This window comes from Aquila chrysaetos, chromosome 9, assembly GCF_900496995.4.
Source record: "Aquila chrysaetos chrysaetos chromosome 9, bAquChr1.4, whole genome shotgun sequence".
NCBI lineage: Eukaryota > Metazoa > Chordata > Aves > Accipitriformes > Accipitridae > Aquila > Aquila chrysaetos.
Window position 1 is genome coordinate 16,105,001 of NC_044012.1, and position 20,366 is coordinate 16,125,366.

General features: G+C 40.2%; 1 protein-coding gene across 5 annotated transcripts in view; it reads right to left on the reverse strand.

The window, feature by feature from the left end:
• ZNF423 (zinc finger protein 423) overlaps positions 1-20,366 on the reverse strand; it is a 238,302-nt gene that overhangs the window by 73,224 nt on the left and 144,712 nt on the right. For all 5 annotated transcript variants that reach the window (XR_003924933.2, XM_030025260.2, XM_030025259.2 and 2 more), the window contains one exon: positions 17,948-18,032. Coding sequence is in view for 4 of the 5 variants with exons in the window: in XM_030025260.2 (XP_029881120.1) it covers positions 17,948-18,032 (85 nt within the window). In the remaining variant the exon portion in view is untranslated. The remainder of the gene's footprint in view (positions 1-17,947; positions 18,033-20,366) is intronic.

Here is a 20,366-nt window from a genome sequence, read left to right on the forward strand (position 1 = left end):
ATGACCGGATATGTCACCTCCCACGGCACGCTGCGCGCCCGGCGAGGCACCATGGGAAATTACAGAATCAGAATGCATTGATTTTTCTGTAGAAAATACAGGCGGCAGCCCTGATGAAGAATTAAGGAGGAAATGTAATAACCTAATTCTCCTCCAACATCCTCACACACACCCCTTCCAGCCCGGGCACCCGGCTCCTGCATCCAGACAACTGCCAGGCGAAAGACAAGGATAAAAATTAGCTTTCCCTTAAACAGGTGGTGGGCTACTGGGCTGGATGCACCACTAGCTGCTTACACCAGGGCTGGACTTGGCCCACTTTGTCTGAATGTCATCAGCTTTAGGACACAACATTTCCAAGCAACGCTTGTTTTATACTGCCACATGTTTTGTGTTATTCTCCATGACATTCATCCCCTAAACATTCCTTAGGTACAAGCCCTTAACAGGTTTTCTCCATAGAATGCTATTTACAGTATAAGGAATTATTAATAATTCCTCCTCAAACCGTACTGTATATGGCTTGAAAACTCTGGAGAATACAGAAAGATTTTCCCCTCTCTTTCACACCACACACATAGAAAATACAACATTAACATCTTCCCTTATTACAGGGCAAGTTAGCCCAGCACTGTGCCTACATTCCTTTCTAGCCTCGTCAATGGCAGATGCAATTAAGACATTCCTTATGACCGCACAGTAGTGCTTATTTTGCTGTTTGCAGCATAAGTTTGAACTAAATGTAGTTACAAAATTAGTGGCAGCCCTGCCTTTTTTTTTTTTTTTTTTTAAAGCTTCTATTTCAAGGTGACCCTTTTCCTATTTTGTGTGTCACCCCAAGTGTTGCAGCATGCATACTGAACCAACGCTCTCCCAGTAATTAACACCAGCACTTAATGAAGTCCAGCTGCTGCGATGGCAAACTGAAGGGATGCCAACCTTTGTAAACTAGTACTTGGGCTACTCCAGTTACAGCTGCTTTAAAACCACAGCAGTCAACTTCTCTTTGCCTATGTCTCAGAGATAATTCTTACCAAATAAGAGAAGTGTTCAAGATTAAGTATTTAATAACAAAGCTTATCTCTGAACTAATATTTCAAGCTGGAAATGATATAAAGGGCTGGATCAACTTAAATGAACACTGCAAAATTAATAAAAATCCAGAGCAGCAAATGAAAAGCTAAAATGAAGATTTGCACTGTTAAATACATAAACCTTTAAAAACCCTAGAACTGCAGTTCCAAGGGAAAATTGGAGACAGATTCTTCAGCAATATCTGTTCCTCTGAACTCCTTTCCTGATCCAGGACGAAAGACACTAACAGCCAATGCTTTATTAAAATAATGCGCTCTCCCAGTTGTTTCATTACATGCAGCGGTATGGTAGGGATGTAGGTGGGTGAATGTTTTTGGAGAACGTTTGAAAAGGTTTGCGTTGTAACTCATACCACATGGATTTTCAAAAGAGAAAAAACCTCCTTCCGCAGTCTTCCTCTGCATGTGCTTTCTTGCTCTGCTCCTTTATCTACCTCTCTTAATATGCTACTTCTCCATGCAGAAGTGCTGATAAACATTGCCCAATTTAAGTGGGAAATTTCTAAACTCCTGTCCATAGCCAAAAAAAAGCAATCCAAAATTGCAAAACACACCCTCCTTTCCTCTCAGACCCACACAGGAGATATTACATCCCACTTTTCTGCTTTACATACCCACACAGGACTCCCACTTTGGTCAAAGAGACATCCGATTTGGGCTGGAGACAGAGAACTGTGCGCTGAGCCTTCCTGGGGAGGGCAGGCCCCCACCCACTGCCAGGCCAGGGGCGGGGGGAAGCAGGGAGGGCCAGACAGGTGAGCTGGGCTCAGCCAACAAAGGGCAGAACTGTGGCAGATACACTTAGTTTTCAAAATTACCAACAGAGGTAATGACTTCTACACTGATAAACACTAAGTGGCCTTTTAAGAGGCACGAGGGCAGGGAACTGCCTAATTTACTTTCATTTGTACTAATTCACACATAGGTAACGTATCAATTCACGAATATATTCAGCACCAGCAAATCAACAGTTCTTCCAAGCAGGGGTTAATCCAAGGCTCAAGCCCCTGCAAACGGTCCAATTTTTCCACCAGAGACCTAACATTGCACAGGATCAGTATTAAAAGTACATCCTCGATTATTCTAGATGTCCATGCCCCTGAGAATATAACTTAAAAACAAAATCATTAGCTTACACAATAACATAGTCCTTGAAGAAAAAAAAAAAATTAAAAAAAAAAAAAAAATTGTGTGTGCAGAGCAATGCTGACTTCCAAGCACAAATTCCTTTGTTTTCCTTAATGCTAGCTTTGGACCCTACCGATGACTCAAAAGGAGCTGCACTGAAATAATTGCATAACCTGGCAGCACTCTGCAATGTATCAACATTTCACAGGCAGGAAGGTAGCAAAGGGCTAAAAGCCAAGAACCCAACTTTGGTTTAATTTACAGAAAATATTGCACATACTACACCATCTATTTTTCTTATTGTAATTTTGATATTAAATTATCCAGACTTTCATAGGGAGAGCCAATTTTTAATGATCAAAAAGCCGTTGTGGCTAGGTTCCACAAGGGCAAACCATGGGAAAGGGACGTGGTGGTTTCACGTGGCACGGTACGAGGCTCAACAAACCTCTCGCGTGCACTGGCCTCTATGTAAAAGTCAACCATGGAAAAAAGTCTGTTTACAACAAAAGGCATCTGGTAACCATGATTATTTTGCCTTAAAACTGAACATTTTAGATTTCTTAGCTCCCTCTTTTGTTCAGTTTTAGTTCTCATGCTTGCCGTTTTCTGCTCTGCCCTGTTCTTTTTTTGTGCACGTTATAACCCAGCACGGCAAAAAACTGTGCAGTCAATCACACCACTTATTTTTAAACAGGTGAGCATTACTCTTTTCACCAAGAAAAGAGGTTCATGGTATATTTTAAATTCATTTTTCAAATCATTTCACAAGGCAGCTATCCTGTTTCTTCTGCAATGATAAAGCTCACAACTTGCTAGTGTGGAAACTCAAGGGAATTGTCTACTTGAAAGTAGAGCCCGAACTGCTAAATATGGATTCAGATCTAGATATTGAAACCTTCCTGCTTCCCAAACATTGGGGGTTCAGATCCAGCCATGCAGTCTTTACTCAGACTTTAGACTTCAAGTTCATCTAACATGTTGGTGGTGCTCAAATGCAAACAGACACCGGGGCCTGTATCCATGAAATTACAGGTATCTTCTCTTTTGTCCTGGAGGCCTCTTTTGAAAGTTGCTGTGTGCCGGCAGTCTGGTGTTAAGTAAAGATGTACAATAACTTCTGAAGAAAAAAAATATAAAATCCTTCATGAGAAAACCGGCAGGCAGAGGAACCAAAGTTCCTTATCGGATACTACCCTGTGTTCAAGATTTTAACAGGTAAGGCCATAGACACCTCAACATAAAGTTTCTTCTATATATTCATGAATAGAAGAATAGACGTTTTAAGATTATGTGTGGAAAGTAGAATCTGTAGACCTTTCAATATTGCTGAATTTATTATTTCAGTACCCTAAGACACTGCTGTATCTGCATAGGTGCAGCTATCCCCTGTGTAACACAGTGTACACACTCTATGGGCACGTGAGTAACTTTATAAATCAGGTGTATGACAGATGTGGCTCGGTCAGGATAAAGCAATAGCTTTAAACCTGCCACAGGCAGTACTTCAAAGAAGTCACTGTACCACACCGGTTTTTAAGAACAAGATTCAGGATTCTGGCATCTTGAACTTTAAACCTGCTGCTAAAGCAGGCACATTTTGCTTAGACAAGACATAACTTTATTCTATAATATATCAGGAATGGAATAAGGTTTTTCTTACTGAAATGAAGTGGAAAAGCATGTTTCCACCGTCTTTAGAGTGTTAACTTTCATGTTCTTCAGTAAGTTACGCTCTGGTTTGCCACAAGTCCGGCGCCTCCCTGTTAGCTAAGTCGAACACTGACAAACCCAAAAGGGATGCTGCTGATAACCCCGGATCTCCTCTCAGCGAGTGTGGCAAGGCTGGCGCTGCTTCTCTTGTGTTCACTTTCCAGACAGAGAAATACTAATTGTCTTTTAAAAATCTCTATAGTATTTTGTCAATATTTTTTTATTACAGCAGAGCATGTATAAATATTTTATTGTAAACCAAGGGCCTAAAATAAACAGTTTAGTAAATAGTTATTACATTACAAGGAAAAACATCTGTGGAAACTGTTTTCCATGTAATTATTCTTGCTATTTTACATTAGCTCTCAATGTGAATTTCTTTGGCTCTAATGTTTCACTTGTTCTAAATCTTCCTCCTTGTTGCTATTATTAAAATCTTAAAAAGGTGCCAAATCTTAAATGAAGAAAAAAAAAGATTCGCTAGAAATTATTCATATCACAGTGAGCCTCTACTAAACCTGGCAGGGGTGCAATATTTTCGGTGAAATTAACATAAAATATACAACTGCAAATTATCCAGGAAATAGCTATGTTCTTTACAGTGCGCATTTACATTTGGTAAAAAATGTTCTACTTATCTGTCTAGCACAAAGCTCCAATTGCTTCCAAAGGCAGTTTTAAAGGGATAGCAATAGCTCTGCATAGGGAGCACGGTCCTTACAGCAGCTGTAACAAATAGCTGGTGGGGAAACTGACCTTTGATAATTACTGAAGGTAACAGTCAGCACTGGACATTCCTTGTTGTGAATACTAACAATCTAATTTTAGATTTATTTCCCTTTCGGTACGCTGGATGGATTTCCTCTCTTAGGCCTAAGTCCTTTCTACTAAACACAAGAAAAACTGTAATACCATGTAAAATGCAAATTTTGCTGTAAATATTTTATAAAATTGTTGCATACATCCCAAAAGCTATAGGTCTTAATTGAGAGCAGGCTATTTTTCCAGTCAATATATGGAAATGGAAAATGCTAATTCATGTTTTTCTACTTATGAAAAACCCTGGAGAACGGCAAAACCACAAATGCACTCACTTTAATATTATAAATATAATTTGGCTCCCTCTTTGCAGTCCCCGATGTCCTGGCTTTTATCTCCCAATGGCTGCAGAGGAAGAATCAGAGAATCGCTTTTACATCCCCTGCGCAGGAAGTCACCCCCGCGCGCTGCCAGCTTGGCAAAAGAGCAACAGCCTGAGCTCGCAAACGCGGCAAACAGGAACTGAAACAAGAAATTCCAGTGCTTTTACACAGGAAACAAGCCCTGAACGACAGCAAACCTGCTCCGAGTGAGCGGCGCGCGCGCTCAGCCCCACTGCCAAGAGTCGCCGCTGCCACGGGCCGGCTGGGCGGAGGAGCGGGGCTGCCCAAACGCTGTCCCCCAGCCCCATGGCTCTTCCTTGGATTTATTTTCTCCCTTCAGAGCAGCCGGTGGCTTGGGCAATAAAGCCTGGAAACAACCTCTCACGAGTTGTACTGAATACAACTAAAAGTCGTTTAGCCTGCTCCAACGTACGGTTACTTGTGCTCACCTTTATCCACCCACTTTTCATTTCTTTGTCAAGGAGAAGACTGGTTTTTGCATCTTCTAGAAGAGAAATCCTTAGGCTGTTAAAACTCTAAAGGTCATTGATGCTGGCTTTGAAGACTGAAAATGATATTATTCCCCATTAGACTTTTAATCTCACGATTAGAGCTAAAGTTAACATGGCTGTTTCATTTTCTACCAGGCAAGAGTAAACTCATTTTTTCTCTCTCTACCAGAATACTTAATGGCATCCTATCCTGATGAGCAACATCTCATAGTTAAACAGTACAAACAATGGAAATGCAAAACACTTTGCAAGAGGCTTTTTTAATTTTTAAATGCTGTTTGATTAACCCTGAAAAGTCTTACTACATGCACAGCAAAATCCACGCATGGAAATCCCACAGGAGTCAAAGGACCTACTCTTGGTTGCCAAGACCGCAGTCCTCGCTGGCACTGGCAGGGAGACAAGGTGGGAAGGATCTATCTATTCCCAGTTGGAGTTCTTACTCCTACATCCCCTAAGACTTACCCCTACAAATGTTTCTGAATCGGGTAACGCTAGTGGGTGCAAGTGGGACCCGACATGCCAGTAAGAGCTACTTGCATGAGTGGCAACTACCCCCTTAGGCTCCTCATGGATATTAAGATTAGATTTGTGAAAACCTTGCGGAAAAGTCTGTGGGGCGAGAATTTACAGGTGCGTACTAGTTTCAAAACCCACTGTACAGCATTCACTATTATTATAGGCAGATGCATGGAAAAAATTCAATTTTCTTCATTCAAGACAAACTCCGATAACCAACTAGTAAAACTCAGACTATAATTTCTTATTCAGTGTTCCACATGAGATGCATTTTGCTGAATTTAACATGTTTTGCTGTTAATGGATTTCACAGTGTGTTGCCATTTTTATACAGCTGTCCAAATAAAATGTTGTGTACAATGATGTGCTTTTATTGTATTGCTAGCCTGCAAATGGCAGCCACTTCCCTGGTTTAAGCCTTAGGAAAATAGGAAAACTCTTTGACTAGGCCATTTAATATAAGTATTTCGGGTCTCTAGAGTTCTTTTGCTAGTAAGTCCTGCTCAAAGAAGAATCAAGATGCAAGATAGATATAATTACACCTTGTACATTTATGGTCTAATAGTATTTCCACTGAAAGGAAAAACAAACCTCAATATTTTCAGGTGTTAATAATAAAAGTGTATTAAGTCATAGTTCTAGAGGTAACAGACCCACACCTTTGTGTTACTTGAAATCTGGCCTCCTAGCCTCCATTACAAATGTCTATTTTCTTTAAAATTGCAGACCAGTGTTTAGATTGCAGGGAGTACTAGTGCACAAAAGACAAACCACTTGGTAGTTAACGGTTTACAAGAAATGTCTGTGCTGAACTCCAGAACTGCTAACCTTCACCAACTTGAGCTGCTTGGCAGTGAAGCATTTGCAAGCAACTGCACATTTCTATTTCAAAACAGGCTGTTCAGAAAATACATAGTGAGTTTTCCCCACATCAATTCCAGAGGAACTCTTTGGCACCCAAAGTTGAACGCTTATGCATGGAAATCTCCCACAATCAAAGAGTATGATAGGTACCTGGGCATTAGATGCCCTGACAGTGGATGTTAACACTGTTAACACAATTACAAAAAAAATAAATCCTTACAAGTTTCAGTGAAAACATGAAAAGAACCTAGCTTTCCTTTCAATAATGCTCTAATAACATATTTAACTTTTCCGATTCCTTAACTATTTTTGTAGTATTGGATTTCTGTATAACTATGGGGTAGTACAATATGCTTCCTTTTTTTTTAAGAGACAAAAGAAAATTTTAAAACGACTACAGACTTAAATTTCAGGCCATTATTTCTGAATTATTGTAATTACAAAAAAAAAAAAAAAGAAAAGTTATAGATTGCTTTTTCATTGCATTTTTTAAAATTTTTCTTTGTTGAACTAAGTCAAAGGATATATAACTTAAAGTCTTAGATTAAAAACCCTAACATTCTCCCTCTAAATTTTCAAAGGCAATATAAAGTAAACTAAGCAAGCAACTAATGTCTCATAATTTAAATTCCTCATCCCCCGAAAGTTCATCATTCAGGTTTAACACAGACATTGTTGATTTCAGTTTCTGGCACATTAGAATTAGCCTCCAAAGGAAATTCTCTCCATTGATGTTCTTCTATAAGTGGAGGCACAGCTACTAGCAGTTGAAAAGATTTTAAAGGGGTAAGGAGGGTTGTTTTGCTTCCTCCCCTCACCCCCCACTAGATTTTAAGAATAATTACTGAATCAAAAGGTCAGAAGTTGCTCTATCCTTTCCCCCCCCCCTTTTTTTTTTTTAAAGAAGAAGAGGAAAAAAAGAGAAATTCTTAACTAGAAAGTTAAAAAAGGAGAAAATGTCACTGGAATACTTTCTTCCCTTCAACTTTAGCTATCTATATCCGGCCCAGCTTGAATCAGTTACTGTTCATTGCATGAGGTTTCATCATTTAACTTTTGTTGCCAATACTTATTCCTGGATATAACTCACAGTCATGGGGTTTAAGAAATATTTGTCCATACCCCAATAATACATGATAGCCGATGCGTGGAAAACATAACAGCAGAGGACATACCAGTGGTGCTAGTTGATGTTGATCCTTTAAAACATCCAAACTCTACCTGGAGCAAAACCTAAAACCAATGGATCTGCCTAGCCTGAACCACGCTAAAAAACTTGCCTGTGAATACAGAATAAGATATAGTCATCATAAACTCTAAACACTTCACTGTTACACACACAATGTTCAAAAGATTTGGTCATTTTCTAAGGCCCTTGACTATCCACCAGACGATAGATGATGTGCATCTGAAGGCAGGATTAAATCTCAAGTAGGCTGTGATTGACTGAAGTAGTGATTTATACACGTCAGAAGTGTGCTGGGTACTTCCTACCTGCAATGCCATTTTTTGCAGTCATCTTCTCCACCAATTCAGGAGGTGCAAAAGAAGGAAACACCAGATCAAGTTGGTTTTGGCCGGTTCCTACAGGAAGCAGGAGGTTAAAAGGCTCAACTCCTCCCCATGGGGTCAGCACCTCATTCACCCCATCTGTCCCTGGGTTTGTGCCAGCAGGACAAAACACAAAGCGGAGAAGAGGCAGGAGAGAGCACCTTAGTGAAAGATGACTGTGGAAAACACCATGACCAGTAAGGTGTTTTGGCCTGCTATGGAGCTCTGTCTTCTGAAGACCATGATATTCATACACATGGTTTCTTTGCGTTTTTTCAGTTGTGGCAGGACAAAGAAGCTTTTTCCTTTATAAAATCATGATTTGCCAGTTCTTTTAAGTTTGACATTACTGACAGGGACAACCTGAAGTCTTCTTCCTCAAGGTTACTGTGCAATCACACAGTGGTTATTGGCTGTTGCAAGAATGGTAAGTTTTTTATTTTTTAATTAAAGACATTTAATTTTTAAAATGGCATACAATGAGTCTGCCAAGTCACAATATTAAATTAAAAACCTTCTGATTCTTACAAAGGCCCAAAGCTGTCAAAAGTTACTAATAAGCTGAACGAAAAGCAAGCTACAAGCAAGCAAGCACATCTGGTACAAACGACAGAGAAGACCATTCGTGCAAAGGTTTTATCTGTGCTGGGAGCCTTGAAACATTGAAAAAAGGTAAAAGCATTTAAAGAATTTACATGGGCTTCCTTCATGGGGATCACTTGTAAGGAACCTCAGGGTAGAAAAGTTTCCCTCCGCAAATGGGGGGGGGGGGGGGGGGGGGGGGGGGGAAATGGTGCTAGTACCCCAAACAGGCAGAGCACCCCGAACAAGCAGAGCATACAGGGAGGGCTGTGTTTGATTCGACTTGCTTGCCAGCTATGACAAAATAGAATTTTTTTTTTTTTTTTAAGGGCCATGTCAGTTGGTAACCTCTTGCTCCAGAAGATCAGATTAAATCTTCTCCCCCAAGGTTAAGGATGCTGTTTAGTTTGAACTGCAATTAAAGGCAACAGGCCAACTGTCTCTCTTTGAAGTCAACCAAGTAACAGGAGGAACAAATCTGGGCCTTTAACATACAGACGAACCATTTTTCTCTGATAACTAGAGTTAGGGTTCAGCATATGTATGCCAGTACTCGTACTGATTCAAAACCAGAGGGTTGTTCCATAATAAAAAGAAGAAAAATAAACATTTTAGGTCCAGTGCTCAGAAGTGCTGAATATTGAACCAGATATTCAGAAAGAGTGAAATCAAGAATTTTATTAGTAGAAAAGGAATTTAACTATAGTTTACTAATATTATATACTTTCTTTTCCCATTTTCCTATGACTGGAAACAGTCCGGAACCTTGTCTAGGTTTCCCTAAAGAGGTAAAAAGAGTATTTTATAACTCTGCCTAAGCTAATTCCTAACCAACCCAGTATGGGTTTTTCCAGCTTCGCTAAACATTCATTTCTTTGTTCCTTATTCACTTCTCATATTTCAGCTATCTTTTGCAAAAAGGCACAAAGCTTTCTGTCTCTCAAGAAAGGTAGTACTGGTACCTGATGTTTACAAACCAGTAAATTCATTTGGCAAATAAAGAAGAAATGGGGGTAACATCTACTTTCTCCAGATAAAACCATAATCTGTTAATAAGCTCCCATAAAGAAATCATCAACACCTAGATTTTAGGACAGAACTGATACAGACATTAGTCCCACAATTCACATGAGGAGAAGAACTTCCTGAAAACATCATTTGTTGACGTCTAAAGACTACGCCTAGAAATGATGGAGGGTTTGCTCCCTCCTCCACCCCCAAGAAATATTCTGGTGTTTTTTCCTCAAAAGTAGGACACAGAGGGGTGCTGACCTCTCCACTGGGAAGGAGTAGAGTCATTTTGCCATCTGCAGGGAGAACCCAAACCCCATATGGTGAGGACTTGCTTTCTTTTCCAGGTTCAAGATTAGCAAAGAGGGGCTAAGAAATTTGTTTGTGAACTTAGAGATACATGGCCACACACACATAAAATATCTGAGAAACAGGCCAGAAAGCATCTCTGCAGACTCTTAAATACAAACGTACAACAGTTTTCAAGGTTAATAGCATTAATAAAAATGAAGAACAAGTTACACGTTCAGAGAAATCACTGCTACACAGGGCAAAGTTTACTGAAAAATAGCTTTTTTTACCACACTGCCTAACTGATGTTGAAAGGGGCAATAGATTGAGGTGCTTGCTAATGATAACTTTGAAGAAACATCACACTTAAAACTCAGACTGATTGCAGAAAAGGTGTTTTATCAACTGCTCCCTTTATGAATAAATATGAAACTACCAGGAAAATGTTTAAACAGGTGTAATCACAACTGCATATGAAAATTGAGTTTAGAGGCTGTAAGGAATCTTAACACAGTTAAGAAAGAATGAAAGCAATGTAAAACTGTGATCGTAGCCGATTATGCATGTATCATGCAAAACAGGAATGTTGTCATAGCAGCTATAAAAATGTCAGTGAAAACTGAACTACTATTACCAAGTTGTAAATGAAATGAAAAATGCAAAAGGAGTATGTGAATGAATACATTAAGGGAAATGTTATTTCTTTCCTGGTAGATAAACAAGCAAACCAAAATACATTCTCATGAAACAGAGTAATTTGTATGAACAAATACGCATAGATAACAATTGCAGGAGGCCACATCTGCACAGTACGACGGGATAGAATTATTAAGATTTTGGGTAATGAATTTTCCAGCCTTAGAAAGGAAGGGACAGTAAAAATGTAATGTTATGAAACCAGTTTCAAAGTAAGAAACCAATTAAGTAATAGATTATACTAAGGGCCGATATTGTTTATACTAAAGGGAGCTTCTTCTGTCTGTTAGCAATGGCAGTTTGGCTTTCAGTGTTTTTCATTATTAAAAAGTGTGGCTTTTAAAATGAAACATTTCTAGCCTTTTGTACGCTATATTCATTACAATGTTATTTAACTACTTGCACAAGTGCTTAATGCTAAAAACAATTAACACGAAAAAACAGAAACCCAGGGCTTAGAGTTGGACGAAATAACACGAGGACCTACTGGCATAAGAAAATCCTCTGCCCAAGAGCCCGAGCCAGCAGCTTGCTCCACTCGGGCAAAGTCTTCTGCAGTGGCGCTGGGAGGACTCCAGCCAGCCCGCGGCACTCACACGCGGTGGGATTAAGGCTCTCATGTGCGTGTGGAAACATCATGTATGTTATTCATCTGTTAAGATAAGTACACTTAGCTGTTTTTTCCTAAAATTAATCTTTCACAATAGCCAGCCACTGCAAAATGAAAGTCTAGTACATATTGTTAATTAAGGCAAGTCCACATAGAATTGGATATTGAAGCAAGCACTGGGTAAATATATGAAGGTTGTACCTTCATTTCTGCATTAAAAGAGCAATTACTTGGAATATGCTTTACAAACATCAAAGTTAAAAAAATATTTTTGAGTTCCTAATGTGTCCATAATTAATTCACACATTCAGCTGTTGAGTCCAGAAATATGTTCCTGTTGATAATTTGAATCTAATGCTTCAAAAACAATCTGGCACATTTTTATTTGCCTTAGTGCCTGAAAGCTATTACCAAGATAGTGCTTTACAATGTCATCATCATTGCTACCACGTATATGCTTTAACTAACACTAGTGCTTACGTCTGAAGAGTTTCCCTCAAGAATTAAACAGTTTTGTCTCAGTACACAATGTCATGGCAGTATCTTAATGGAAGGGAATGTATTTATCAAATAGCACCCTTAAACTTTAAATCAATTAGAATTCAAGTACTGTGTTAAACAAAATACGCAGGAAAATGGGAATTTTACAAGAGTTAAAGCTGCCCTTCTTCCAATATTGACTACATTTATTTCATATAAAATAAAAGATATTTTGTTACAAGAGAGATTCTGAGAAGTGTTAGCTGTCGTCAACTCCCAAATCAATGAGAACGAGGAACAAAGCACTTCACAAGATCGGGCCTGAGTATCAGAAATGTTTCACATCCTCATCAGAGATGCCCAGGGCTAGTATTTCCACATGTATAAAAGTCAGTTCTGCAAAAATGATCCTTACCTACATCCTTCTCACATACACATGCGCTTAGAATCTACTGTGACAGGCAGGAGCCCAAGACCATCCAAAATGAGTCCGAATTTTTAATATATAAATTAGCAATTTTGTTAAGAACTGAATTTATGAAAACTATGAGTTCCTAAACCGAAAGATAAAACTGTTTGCTTCAATTTTTAAACAGAAAAGGAAAACATAACTGGGAATATATTGGTTTATGTTTGATTTTGAGTACTATCTCATCCCCTTCACCACTGTGCTGGTTTCATCTCAGTGACTGACCTTGGTATCAACTGCTAATTCTTTCAAACATAAAATCAGCTTTCTAAATTGCTGCTTTTTAGAAAATTATTTCTGTAGTTAGTGTTGCAGTTTGACCTTTTAAGACCAACAAACTTATTTTGTTATTTTTAAATATTATGTTATTTTTAAATGTTAACAAAATAACAAACCTGTATTTGGTCGCTTTTGTTTAGAACACTTCTATGCATCTGAAAGAAACATAACTGTGGATGGATGTTATCACTCCTCTTTCTGTTTAATTCTGGCAGAGTGTTTCCAGAACTTGAAACATGATCTCTGAGGGCAGGAAAGGTAATTCAGATACTTGGGAGTCCTACACTACATACAATGTATGATACGCCACGGCTTAGGGCAGTACTCGGAAAACTCTCCCCGTTTCTCCAAACACGGTGTTTAACTTGGTTGTTCCCATCACATTGAACAGGGAGGTATTTATCCAGACAGCAGTCCAAGGACCAGACCACTGAACAATTTCAATATGACTTCTGGAAGTTTTCCCTCCAGCACTCCTTTCTGTCCCCAGTGGCTCTCAAAGCACAAACAGGGCCTCATGCTTCACATCACATATACCACAACACATCCAGCCTGCACCTCCCTCCCTCCCTGGCTGCTCACTGGCATTCATATGTGAATTTTGACTGGGAGTGCTGGCAACTGCACGTGTAAGGACAGGAGCGGCACTGGGGAAGGGCTCTGCTGAGCTCCGAGGAGTCGGACGGCCTCTTGCGAGCCCACAAACACACTCCCCTCTGGAGCTGGAGGCAGGAAGGTCCTGCAGCAATCCCAGTGTTAGAGCACGATCAGGAATCATTATTTTCGCTGTTCGAGCACTAACTGCACCTGGTTGAGTTTCCTGGGCATGTTTGCCAGGAGACTTTCTTTGAGAAAGGGAGAAAGAAGGGTGGGGACCGTTGTTCATCTTTTTTTGAACATTAAACAGAAAACATCCCCCATCTAACCGAGACAGAGAGAAGTGCTGCTACGTACACTTCACTTACCCAAAAGCTGAGAGCCCCAGCACAGATCCGAATGCGCCTTCCCTTGATACTGGGTGACCTGACCTGCTTGGAGAGCAACAAGTCTGTGGCATTTTATGCACCCTTAAAAATATTAATCAGGGCACCCGGCCAGTGTGTGGGAACAGCACAGTTGTGAAAACCCAGTAGGAAAACCCTGGGCCAAATCCTGATGTTCCCTGCGCAGGGTTCCGAGCAGGGGCTCCCTTGGCAGCGCGGGATGGGGGAATGCCAGGGCCCTTTCCCTGATGCAGCCACCGCTTGCGTGCCGTGGGGACTCGGCGGTGGCCCTGTGATGGAGACTGAAGTTCCACGGCTCCCCCAGCCACTGGGGAGAATCGGCACTGACAGACTGCCGTGCTTCGGGCTGCTGCCGAGGCTGCTCAGTGCCCCCCGTAGAGCCCATGGCTGCGTACGCCCATCTTCCCCTGCATCTAATAGAGACTGCACATCAGAGGCAGTGGTAGGTGGGGAGATGAGGGGGAGAAGCTTTAAACATTGCCAGGTCAGCGCAACAGGAGGCAAGCAAGTACAGAGGCAGCAAGAACTACTGAAAGTTTTTGATATAGTCCCAGGTGGACTCCCCAATGCCTGTAAATGTTTCAAAGCGGGATCCCCTTTCTGTGGGCATGGAAATGTTTCAAAGGAGCCCCAATCAGTGCAAAGTTTCAAAGACCTCTGCTCGCTAAAAATTCCACCCCGAACGCCTCCCCAGCTGAAAACATTTCTAAACAGATCCCTTCCTGGCTAAGAGCAGCTGAGGAGATCTGTTCCACTGCTTACAGCCCTTCTGCAGGCCCCAGTGTAAAATGAAACAAAACATCTACCATTTACCTCCTCTGGGGATGTATCCAGCCTGCTCCTTCCCCAGGGACCCTGCGCAGGACCCAATGTGCCTCTGTGTTTGTGCACAGGATATGAAGGGCTAGAGTGCAGAAGGGTAATTTTTCAAAGCGGTGTGTGGGAGTAGCACTGGAAATTCCCTGCATACTGCTTTGAAAAAAATAAACCCCCCACCTCCATGAATTATGAGCATGGCCTCCGACTCCAGACTGAGGAGCCGAGAGGTGGAAAAGGGAGGCACAGCCAACTTAACTGGATGCACTTTTTAAGACTACGATGTAAGAAATAATTGAATTCTTTAATCATATTACAGACACTGATACTTAAGAGGTGTCGCTGCTACAGAGCAGGGATTCCTTTGTTGACAGTCACTTGAGCAGAATAAAACTGTAACCAAGTGCTTAGGATATCTCAACTATTGATTTTGTGTTTCTCAAAGTATGAGAAGAAAGTGCTGCTGAGAAGTCTTGGATTATCAAAGCCAAGGGGTTTTTTACCTAAAAATTACATGTCAAGGCTAACTTCATTGTCTTGGCTCACTTCAAATTCAAAAGAGAGATAAAAATCTCTCCCTGGAAATGCTTATCCTACTCAAACTCTTATCTTAGATTGGTATCAATCATTCATTTTCCCCAGACAGCATCTCAATGACTATATTAAACCAGACACTTTAATTTTAGACAGATACAAGTTCATTGAGATGAGTCCAACCCTAAGCTCCTGAGCAGACACAGTCTGAGGGCAAGCTCCCCCTTGCCCCCCAAATGCCTGTATGTTCACCCTGGGATCTCAGTGCCTGCCCCCCAGCACAAACAAATCCTCATCTGTAGATCTTAAATTGACAACAATGGCATTAATAACCCCTGTGACACAGACCTGGGCTGCAGAAACAGCTATATTAGCTTCTTTCTCTCACTGCCCATCTGGCTAGACTTGGTCTAACACAGAGAAGGGAAACTCTTGCACCCCTTATTTTGTAAGCAATAAACCAGCCTCAGTGGTAAGGAGGCACGTGCCTGTCTCTCCTATGGCCTGAATAAGGGATCAAGGCTCTCAGGCTTTGAACAAAGGGCACAGGAACAAGCCCAAGAGGCAATCCATCACTTTCCTTACTATTACTGACTCAGCACAATGCAAATTAACATCAAAAATCTGCACAGCATTTATTGCTGGAAAAACGGTGACATCTAGTCTCTCCTTTCCCCTTCAGTATTCCCCAGTAAAGAACAAATACCAACAGCAGACTCACTCGCAACACCTTTTCGGAAGCAGTCACATGTCTTGAAGGAGAGGGGGCCCAAGAACCTTGTGAACTGAGATGCCCAGAGTGGGAGGAAGCTTGGCTCCATATTAAAGGTTTCTATACTTCACTCTCTCCTAAACTGCACCATAAAAAAAAGTGATGACTTGAGCTTAATGAAGATTCTCAGTGCATATCTCAGCAAAGCGACACAAAGACGTGACACCGCAATGGAATAACCACGCATTTTCTTACCACGTCCTGGTATTTACAATGTTCTAGGTGTACGGAACTGAGTCCATATGCATCTTTGTATTTATATAGAGTTCTTCCAAATATGTATAATAACTTATGTACAGCTTCAAGGAAACAATAGGTACAGTTTTCACAATCAGCAGCACCACACTTCTCAGCCTCCTATGCCTTTACCACTGCTGTTTTCCAATAGAACTAATAGTGAACCTTGTCATGTCATATATATCATCGTGTATTCTTCTAGATGGCACTAATTTTGGGATATACAAAAATGAACTTCAAACATCAGTTACTGGAAAATGAGAAATTACATCTTTCCAAAAGGAAAAAGAACTCCCCTCTCGAATCAAGCAGAACCTTAACTCAGCACTTCATGACCTTTGTATTTAAAAATCATTTATTAGCTACTGGATCACAAATTAAGTTGAAACAAGTGCTAAGCTTGCCTAAGGACTTCTTTCTTTCAGGCTTCTTAAAAAAAAATCTAGGGGGGAGCTACATGAAATCACTATGGTCCAATTAACAAGGATCTCACTCTTCAAGCTTGCAAACAAGAGATTACATTAACACCTGCTACAAAAGCAAACATTTTTAAATATCTTCATCTTAACCTGCTTGACATTGACTTCAAACTCCTGCCTGGCTCTCAGATGAAAATTGTTGTGACTGACATGTATATTTTTCATTTGGGGGTGGGGGTGCGAAGACCGTGTCAGTCCGTATTTCTCTGTTTCTGGTATTTATGCATAATTCACTTCAAAGATAATAGGAGTTACATACATGCATTGACGGGAGAATAATTTCCTAAATGTAAAATTGTTGAAGGAAAACCATTATGCTTATGGGAGATAAATGCTGCATGTGAACATATGAGACACACAGAGTGCACTGTAGGGTCCTTGAAGGATCTCATCCAACATATACCTACAGTGGCATGTGTAAGTAACTCCTCTGTGGTCTACGCATCAAAATAAACTGACCTCTTGGGCCAACACATATATTTATAACATCTGTACAGACAGGAAAAACAATTCTCGTGTTCATCAGAAAAGCAATCATACAGCTGCAGCAGAAATACAACCCATCAGATTACAATAACACTTAACTGCAAACTCTTGCGACGGGACTGTAGTAGAAGGCAGCAAGCACTGATTTTTGAAACACTTGTATGTAAGTTGAACTTTCTGAAGTCCAGAATTGTTGGAAAAAGAAGAAAAAAACCTACTGAAATAACTCTGTAAGTGTTTTGTTTTGACAATGTTCCTCAGGAATTCACCACACTTAGCTGGGAAAATGCTAGCAGTTAAATCTATTCAATGTCATGACATACAAAATTGAAACATAATTGCTCCTAAGTGGTTGACAACTGGCAAGTACTTTTTACATGGATAGAGAGAAATTTATGCTACCAAATGGAAGATACTGTCAAAAGTTTGATTTTAATATAAATGAAAATGCTACATGAGGACTCAAAAGGATAAGGAAAAAAGCTCAGCAGTAACACTTTTATAACCACATATTTAAAAAGCTTTGAAGTGAAGAATCATTACATCAAAATCATTTTCCTTGAAAGATAAAAAAAATAAATTACAGCATGAATATTAACAAGTTATTAGAATAGTGAATTTCAAAGAGTAGCAAAAAACAAGCAGCCGATGAGTGGCCTAGTTTAAAGAATGTCTTACCAATCATATGGTTAGCGACATGGATTTGTATCTCTCTCTCATTCTCAAAGGTCATCTGGCACTTGATGCACTGATAGGTCTTTTTCTGTTTAATAACCAAAAAGAGATTAGAGAAAACTGCACTGTAGCATAAGGCAAGTGTGATCATGAATATAGCATATTACGTGCTTCAACTTTCCTCCACTGAGGCCTTTTCTGCTCATATGTCCCCAACAAGACACCAAGTTGGGCTGGGCTTTTCTGGGACCATAAATACAATCTGTAACTAACAGCCTGCTTTAGAAGAATTTTTAATTTCAACTTAAAAAATTTCAAATGATAGTACTTGAAAATCTGATTGAGTACTTGAGCCATAATCAGATTGCACATGTCATTTAACCCAATACAGTAAATATTCCTACAGAGTGAAATAAAAGACATTGAAAGGTAACTCTGTTTTCAGAAAAAGATCAACTTTCTAAAAAAATTCCATCTTTAGTTAAATTCAAAATACAGCAGGCAAAACACCTATAGTTGAGGAAGCGAAGGACGAAAGGAAAGAATACATTTTGTAATGGTATCCCATCAGAAATCCCTGGAAAAAACGCATTACCACAAAGAATTGTTTCCTAGCACAATCTGTTGTGTATTTTCTCCGTCTCAGAGTCATACCAGAGAGGCTTAGCTGCAGAAGTCAGGAGACAGTGTGAAGAGGCAATTACATGAACCATTTATTCAAATAGGGAAAACAGGGTTTGCACTCAGATTGACAGTGGTGCATGTACTTTTGCAACATGACAGGAAAAAAACGAAGAAATCATTTGCAGAAATTAAAATGCATGTTGACAAGTTGGACATCCAGGTTCAGAAAAAGAAAAAAACCATGAATGCTAAGCTTTTGTACACTTGCAAAGAGTCTTACTTCCCAAAGCAGGATTAAGCTGCATTGGTCTAATGTGCACGCTCTTTTATTTCATGGGAATATGCTATCTAAATAGACATCTTTTGACGTGCAATTTAAAAAAATTGGGCCTTTTGTGCCTACTTTTTCCTAGAGAATAACTCCTACTGCAACACTTGCCACTAGGCATGAGCATGCAGTCTGTATCCTTACGGCTAAAGTGGATGGCAGCAGAACGCATGTGCAGTCTCCATGCTCTAGCCACAAGCTCAGTTAGCCGAGAAATTGATGAGAACCCCAAGCCATTAGCACTGAGAGACCCAGTTCAGTAAACAACACCTCTTAACTTTTTTGAAGCAAAATATTTTGCGGGTATTTTTTGTGCACTTTTAGATGCACATTATTTTTTCTTACAGCCTCCACCCCACACCTAGGTATAGAATCCCATTTTTAGGACAGCACTAATAAGTCAGAAGTTTTGAGTTAAACAGAGGAGTTGCTGTCACCCCCTCTGCGCATGGGATCCAATTTCCTCAAGCACCTGCTGAGGAAAGAACAAATTAGGTGCTGCCAAGAGCTTCTTAACTACTTCCCATGTCATCAATGGCAACAAGTTAGCCTGCTGGAGGTTAATGAACATGCTCTAATACCATAATAACAAATGCACCAGTCTATGGATGTTATGTGTATTCCATGAATTCTGTACGCAGTATGTGTTTGCACATAGGCAGGGCTTTCTAGGCTAAAATAACAATGGGTGATTAACACGATAATAGGAAGAAGGCTATACTCCATTGGCCGAAACCTGACACAGCCAACCATATAAAAGGAAATAGTTTGGATTGGCTAGTTATCCCTAGGCAGCTCAAGAAAGTATCCTCCTGGAGTCCATTCGGAAATCAAGGCTGTTAATAGAAAAGCAGCTGGATTTCTGCAGCACTCTTTCTTGGGAATCTATTCCGGCAGACGAGCACAGCACACATACATACACATGTCCTCTCAAACACACTGGCATACACATGCTGAGGGCTCCTAACTTTGAAAACAAAACAAAACAAAACAAAACACAAAAAACCTTGGAAGAGAAAAGTGGGATTGGGCGGTGAATGATTCATGTGGTCACATTTAAAACTTGAAACCTTCCTCTTCTTTAAAACTTCAAAGATTACTAAGTTTTGTGCCTTGTTCAACACTTATCTCTGTTTATGAGGGTTCCCTAAGTAACTAGCTAAACCAGACAGTATTTCAGCTCAAGTCTATTTCAAACCTTTAAAGTTATATTAGACACAGACAAAGGATTCATTTTTTTAATCGATTTCGGTGCTTCTGAAAGCTACTTACTAACAGATCTGGAGACAGGATGTCTTTGTTTATCCACAGACCCAGTGCGAACTCCTCCACACCATTTCACAAACTTATAAAACACTCCGCTTGGCGTGACCACCCCTCAGAGAAGACAGCAGATTTCAGACTTCCTCTGAGTATTATCTTTAGCCTCAGCTGAGACGCATGCAAAAGAGCAGCTTAACTGAGGCAATG